This window comes from Pimephales promelas, chromosome 16 (assembly GCF_988280905.1).
Source record: "Pimephales promelas chromosome 16, fPimPro1.hap1.1, whole genome shotgun sequence".
NCBI lineage: Eukaryota > Metazoa > Chordata > Actinopteri > Cypriniformes > Leuciscidae > Pimephales > Pimephales promelas.
The window spans coordinates 33,563,410-33,571,487 of NC_142784.1; the positions used below are offsets into that span (position 1 = coordinate 33,563,410).

The 8,078-nt window shown below is 34.3% G+C and overlaps 1 protein-coding gene across 5 annotated transcripts in view; it reads left to right on the forward strand.

The window, feature by feature from the left end:
• clcn2b (chloride voltage-gated channel 2b) overlaps positions 1-7,701 on the forward strand; it is a 102,980-nt gene extending 95,279 nt beyond the window's left edge. For all 5 annotated transcript variants that reach the window (XM_089121558.1, XM_089121561.1, XM_089121559.1 and 2 more), the window contains 2 exons: positions 1,200-1,286; positions 3,236-7,701. In XM_089121558.1, coding sequence (XP_088977684.1) covers positions 1,200-1,286; positions 3,236-3,442 — 294 coding nt within the window. In that variant the 3' untranslated portion in view covers positions 3,443-7,701. The remainder of the gene's footprint in view (positions 1-1,199; positions 1,287-3,235) is intronic.
• The last annotated feature ends 377 nt before the right edge of the window (positions 7,702-8,078 follow it).

Consider the following 8,078-nt stretch of genomic DNA (forward strand, 5'->3'; position numbering starts at 1 on the left):
GCATGGTGCATGACACTTTGAGTAACATTTCAAGAGGAAAACTTAATTCTGTGCTCAGAATTTAGTAAGTTTTCCTGTAAATTTAATGTTTTCCGCTTGCAATGTAATTTTCACAATGTAATTCTTCATGAAAACACTAGCATGCATTTACATATAAACTTTTTTATATACTGTTTTACTTTCTATTATTTGCTAAAAAAAAAATAGTAATTAAATTAAAATTAAATTTATTTTGTTTGTGGTGCCGATGTTTCCAGGTAACATACTTCCTAATCTGTCCAGTCACATGACCTACTTTATGCTCATTTACATTAACATTTACTCACGCTTTTATCTGAAGCTGTTTATTACAGTGTTATTATTCATAGTATATAATGCCAGGATTATTAGAAAGCTAGAATAGGAAACAAGCCCAGAGCAGTGGTGAAATGCAGAATATATATATATATATATATATATATATTCCAATTCTTTGTTCATTAACCAAGCCAAGTATTAATCATACACATTCTGTGCTAAGCTATTTGCTTTTAAGTGACACATTTCAGATAACATTTTAACTTCATGTTATGATTACATACAGTATAAAATGCACAATATAAATTCATCACTTAATATTGTTAATGGCGTATTGATTTCTTTACAGGAATGCAAGTTCAATATCCTTAATGATATTTGAGATTCTTTCTGCTTCATTCCAGACAAGCGTGCTCTTTGGTCTAATTGTGTTAACAAAAAGACACATTTGCTTTAAAAAAAAAAACTGCACTCTTAGAAGAAAAGGTTCTATATAGAACCTTAAAAGGTTCTATCAGCGCTACGTATTTGGAACCCCTAAAAGGTTCTATACACTTAAAAAAATGGTTCCTCTGGGTTCTATATAGAACCCTGGGGTTCCATACTTGGCCAATAGAACCTTTTACCAAAAAAATGGTTCTATAGAGAACCATTTTGGAGTTCTATATATGAAGCGGGGGATGGAACCATTTCTGGTTCTAAATAGAACCATTTCTTCTAAGAGTGTGGTGCATCAAATATAGTGAATGATTTCTGTACTAAAAGTGCCTTTGATTATAAGAGCTAAAGGTGTTTGGGTTGCATCCCTGTGGTTTAGAGGATATTAAACTCATTTATTTTAAAAGACCAAAATTAAAAAAAAAAAATCATGTTTCATTGCTGAACCTCTTTGTCTCTGGCAGACTCACACCATCTTCTCTCTGTTGGGTCTGGATCACGCTTACGTCACCAGTATCGGACGACTTATTGGAGTTGTTTCGCTGAGAGAGGTGAGAGTTCAGCAGTCACACACACACACACACACACACACACACACACACACACACACACACACACACACACACACACACACACACACACACACACACACACACATTAGATGAGAGTTTGAGCTTACAATATTATATCTCTTTTGGAATCTCTTCTGCTCACCAAGGCTGCATTTATTTGAGCAAAAATACAATAAAAATGGTAATAATGTGAAATATTATTACAATTTAAAATAGTTGTTTTCTATGTGAATATATAGCAAAGTGTAATTTATTCCTGTGATCAAAGCTGAATTTTTTTACATGATCCTCCAGAAATATTTCTAAATGTTGAAAATAGTTAGTTGTGCTGCTGCATATTTTTGTGGAAACCATGATGCATTGGAAAACTGAATCTTTTGTAACATTATAAATGTCTTTAATGTCACTTTTGATTATTAATGAATGGGAACGAATAATATCATGTTCGTGATTTCTTAAAACTAGGGAACAAATTATATTGTGCGCACGATTTAGGGAAATTAGGGAAGAAATATCATATTGCGCACACGATTTTGTAAAACTAGGGAAAGAATTATTGTGTGCACGATTTCGTAAAACTAAGGAACGAATTATTATATTATGTGCAAAATTTGGTAATACGAGGGAACGAATTATTATATTGTGCGCACAATTTCATAAAACGATGGAAAGAATTATATTGTGCACACAATTTCATAAAACTAAGGAACGAATTATTATATTGTGCGCACGATTTCGTAAAACTAAGGAAGGAATTATATTGTGTGCATGATTTCGTAAAACTAAGGAACGAATTATTATATTGTGCGCACGATTTCGTAAAACTATGGAACGAATTATTATATTGTGTGCACGATTTCGTAAAACTAAGGAACGAATTATTATTGTGTGCACGATTTCGTAAAACTAAGGAACGAATTATTATATTGTGCGCACGATTTCGTAAAACTAAGGAACGAATTATTATACTGTGCGCACGATTTCGTAAAACTAAGGAACGAATTATTATATTGTGTGCACGATTTCGTAAAACTAAGGAACGAATTATTATATTGTGCGCACGATTTTGTAAAACTAAGGAACGAATTATTATATTGTGCGCACGATTTCGAAAAACTAAGGAACGAATTATTATATTGTGCGCACGATTTCGTAAAACTAAGGAACGAATTATTATACTGTGCGCACAATTTTGTAAAACTAAGGAACTAATTATTATATTGTGCGCACGATTTCGTAAAACTAAGGAACGAATTATTATATTGTGCGCACGATTTCGTAAAACTAAGAAACGAATTATTATATTGTGTGCACGATTTCGAAAAACTAAGGAACGAATTATTATATTGTGCGCACGATTTCGTAAAACTAGGGAACGAATTATTATATTCTGCACACAATTTCGTAAAACTAAGGAACGAATTATTATATTGTGTGCACAATTTCGTAAAACTAAGGAACGAATTACTATATTGTGCGCATGATTTAGTAAAACTAAGGAACAAATTATTAAATTGTGCGCACAATTTTGTAAAACAAGGGAACAAATTATTATACTTTGCGCACGATTTCGTAAAAAGAGGGAAAGAATTATTATGTTGTGCGCACAATTTCGTAAAACGAGGGAAAGAATTATTATAGTTTGCGCATGGATTAGTAAAACTATGGAATAAATTACATTGTGCACCTGATACCATAATTCGTTCCCTAGATTTATGAATTTTTGCACACAGTTTACTTAACAAATCATTCAAACGTGCTGATGTATTGGTAAGTGATAGAAATGAATTGTTAATTTGTAGCCACGATATACATATTTTTTGTCCGCATGTCATGTGCGGTGCTCTGTACATGAATAAATAATACTAACACAACTAAACGTATAACACTTCTGACGAGTTGTTAACCAGCTCTGGTTTGTGTCGTAGCTGCGTAAAGCCATCGAGGGCTCCATGACGGTGAAGGGAGTGAAAGTGCGCCCCCCGCTGGCCAGTTTCAGAGACAGCGGGACGAGCGGCACGAGCAGCGAGAGCGAAGCCACTGAACTTCACAAACTGTGGGACCGTCACACCACCATCACTCTTCCCAGAGAGCACCAACCAAACACCTCCGACTCCGACGACAAGTCCCAGTGACTGTTCAGAGACGCATCCAAAAAAACACCCCATTCTCCGCTCGCTTTCAGGTCTTCCTGTCTTTACTTCCTGCTCTAGTGTTGGAGAATCAGGGAGCATCTAGACTTGTATGTGTGTGTGCTTGTACAGTATGTGTGTTTATATGTGAGACAGATCCTTATGTTACCTTTCAGGCACTCTTTTCACTTGAGATAACACGTTACAATAAGGTTTTTAAAGGGATAGTTCACCCAAAAATTTTAATTAGCCCATGATTTACTCACCCAGTAGTCATCATTGGTGTGTATGACTTTCTTCTTTCAGACGAACACAATCAGTTATGATGATAAACGTCCTGGCTCTTTCAAGACTTATAATGGCAGTGAATTCTGATTCTGTTTTGAAGTCCATAAAAGTGAATCTATCCATCATAAAAGGCCATCTATACATCATAAAAGTGCATCTATCATCATAAAAGTGCATCTGTCCATCATAAAAGTGAATCTATCCATCATAAAAGGCCATCTATACATCATAAAAGTGCATCTGTCCATCATAAAAGTGCATCTCTCCATGATAAAAGTTTCATTTATGGACAAAAATACAGAATCTGCATTCACGGCCATTATAAAGCTTTGAAGAGCCAGAGCATTTTCTAATATAACTCTGATTGTGTTCGTCTGAAAGAAGAAAGTCAAACACACCTAGGATGACTTTTGGGTGAGTAAATCATGGGCTAATTGTCATTTTTAGGTGAACTATCCCTTTAACACTAACACCGAGCAGTGTATTCTCATTAATGTGAGTTAATACACAGTGTTCATGTTAGTTCATTAACTAATGTCAGGAAATGAAACCTATTCTAAAGTGTTACCAAAAATTGTGATGCATAAGATCTGAACGGTTCACCTGTCGTCTGTGGGCATTAATTCATCTCACTCTCTCTCTCTATATATATATAACGAGTGTGTGTGAGCGGTGTAGGCGAAACACAGAGAAAAGAGTGATGGAGAGAATGAGTTGGAGTGGGAGTGATTTCTTTTTGCTGTCGGCCTTTGTTCCTCTCCGAAAGCAGATTTAGTTGCTGTTTCAAGCCAAAGCATTGATGTGTGTGTGTGTGTGTGTGTGTGTGTGTGGTCAGCCCCAGACTAACAGCAAACCCGTATCAACTCATTCAGGGTTGATACTCGTATGTAATGCGCACTTTTATGGGTTTCTGTTCTGGAAGTGACGTAGCCTGAACACTAATGTGCCTTTCTGAAAGATCCGGCAACATTTATCTCTTCGATGTTTCGCACTAAAAGGACGGTTAAACACAACGAGAACATTTCAACTGACTATATTGTTATTCATACAAACTAACAGTGAGAGTTTTTCAAGATATGTGCTTTGCAATAACCACTAATTTTAGATATTTTTTTCATCCTTCCCGTTGATCCCGGAGAATGTAATGTTCTTCCAGATCAGTTTAGCACTTAACTGAACATGGAAAACACGTCTCGTCTTCCTCTTTCTCTCTGTCCGTCAAACTTTGCCAGCACATTTTAAGTTTTTACAAATGTCTGTGATGACTGATAATGAATTTCACAAAGCCTGTCAAGATCAACTCATATTTATAACCAAATATGAATTTGTTCGGCAATTGACCATTAAGATTTTTTAGATTTTCAATCTTTTTTGTTTGTTTGTTTTTTTGTAATTCTTTATTTATATTCTCACACCCTAAAAATTGCTGGGTTGTTTTAACCCAACTTTGGGTCAATATGGACAAACCCAGCTATTGGGTTACATTTTTTAATTACATTTTTAACCCAATATTTGGGTTTGCCCATATTTGACCCAAAGTTGGGTTAAAACAACCCAGCATTTTTAATACGTATTTATTTTGTGCCTCATTTACACTCTAGCTTTGGTTGTACGTTTTTTATGTACTTTCTTTTTTTGTTGTTGTTTTTTGTAATGAGAATTTAAATGAGAATCACCTTTCATGATAAAATTATAATTATAATTATTAATTTTTTCTTGCAATTGCCCATTTATATCTCAAAATCCGTATTATAAACAATAACAGTTTTTAATGAGAATTTAAATGAGAATCACCAATGATCATAACAAAACATTAAAAAGTACATAATTATAATTCTGACTTTTTTTCTTGCAATTGGGCATTTTTATCTCAAAATTTGGACTTTCTTGCAATTACACTCTAAACAATGCTGGGTTGTTTCAACCCAAATTTGGGTCAAATATGGACTAACCCAAATATTGGGTTAAAAATGTAATTAATACATGTACAGTTGAAAGTGAAAGTGGAAGATTTTAAATTACATTTTTAACCCAACATTTGGATTTGCCCATATTTGACCCAAATTTTAGGTTAAAAAACCCCAGCATTGTTTAGAGTGTACACATTTATATCTCAAAACGATAACACCGTTTTGTAAAGAGAATTTACATGAAAATCATCATTTTTTGTGATTTTTTTTCTATAAAAGTATATATATTTTCTATAGATTTTTTTTTCTTGGAAATCATTGAGGATAATAAAGAATACAAATAGTGCATCAAAAATAACAAATGCTTATGCAAAAAATGCTGTCAATATTATTTTGAATGCAAAAAAATCTTAATGGTCCTAAATGTACAGATAAAATTTCTTTACACAAAATGTAATGCACTTAAAGCCTTTACAATGCGTATTTTAATGCATTAATTATGCCAATAATTGTAACCATGGTGATGCTTATTTATGAATTGAACGCGCCTTTCTAATGCATTAAAACGACAAACAACCAGTTGCAGACGGAGCAATCTGAAAACATCATGCATTTGAACTTTGGTTTCAATTATTCATGCTAAATGCATCGTAGCATTCCATTATAATGCATAAAGTTTTAGTATAATATCTCTTTTAATGTGAGACTTGACGGTTTTTGTGAGATTCGACCGCAAAAGCGATTCCTGCATTTCTACGAACAACAGCCGAACAGAACAAAACGTCACATGTGCGAGTGTGCTGTAAATGTTTCATCTCATTAGCTGATCGTTTTAATTTCAACCGAATAGACAGATTGACCAATGAGCTTTAATCTGTTCCCTTACGTTTGTGTTGATTCATGTAGATTTACAGATTTTAATATATTTAAAATATCATGTTAACTTAAATATTTTCTTCCATTTGTCATTTATTTGTTGTTTTGTGTGTTGGTTTTTGGCTCCTGTTGTGTGACACAACACTGCAAAACTCTGAAGTTTGTGGAAACGAGATGTGTGTGTGTGTGAGAATCATCTCTGAAACGACTAATACCGTCAGATACACTCCTTTACACACACTCAAGTGCAGAAGCTCTTCCTCTGAACGGACCAAACGAGCAAATCATAATCGCTTCTGTTTTATTTCATGCATTTTCATCTCATTTATAGATTATGTCGCGGTGGTCCATTTCATTTCATGTTGTTCTGAGAATCATATTTATTAACAATCTTATACATGTGATCGACCAAGTAGATCAACAGTGATTTTATTTTTGATATTATTGTGGTTATTTTCAGTAATTGGAAGATAATGTATTTGTGCAATAACATTTGTGTTTGTGTTGTTCATTAGTAACCAGAATAATGACTTTGTGGGGAGATAACCATATTTTTGTAAAGAAAAAGAGCTGAGCTTTATCGATGAGCGTTCCCAAATGTTCGTGATGTTTTTAACACTGTGAAATATGTTTTCTTGCTCCGTATTTCGGTCTTGTTTTCCAGTGCAAATATCGACATATTTTCTAATCGAGAGACATTTACTTGGAGAAGCGAAATTACTTCAAATATTCAGTAAAAATTTAGTTTTGTGGAGGTCAGAAAAATAAACTTTAAAATCATAATTCTGACCATCAGATTGTGTTCTTGTTTTATTTATCATTATTTTTATTAAATCTTCTCCAGTGAATGTATCTTGACTATGGAGTTTGTACTGGGAAGCGAGACACAAATACACACTAAGTTAATACAGTTTCCCAGTGTGAGCTCTAGAGACTCTGCGACGGCCGAAAGCGTTTCCTCTCCACACACACACAAGCAGTGTTCGTTCAAAACCTCCGGTCATTAATATAACACACTCCGTTTACAGTGTGAATCTCCAGAAGCGGCCCGTCTCAGAGTTTCTCAGAGTTTAAAACGACGACGACAGCAAAACTTCTGCTGTTTTTCACAGAAAATGTCAAGCTCAGCAATAGAACAAAAAGTTTTTGTATATCAGGGATAAATAAAGAGATTTTAACATGAAAAAATTCAGACTGGTGTCAATCTTTCAGATCAACAGCGCTCGTGTTTTCTCTTGCAGGTGTGTGGTTCTCCTGAGCTCTGATTGGTTGTATTTCTCCTGAGCTCTGATTGGTTGTGGTTCTCCTGAGCTCTTTAAAAAAAAATAATAATTTAACCAGGGAAATCTTTTGCGAAAGAGCTTTGGCCAAGAAGGCTGCAATAAAGGTTCCACATAAAATACAAAATAAAATTAAAGCTGCAAGCAGCATTTAGCGGGGTTCAAGCAGTTAAGGCATTTAAGCACAAAAGCATCAAAAGACATTAAGTTTTATGTAGCAAGCATTTAACCACTGACATCATAGATGGAATAGACCTTGTTTCAGCATGATTTACCATGATTCAC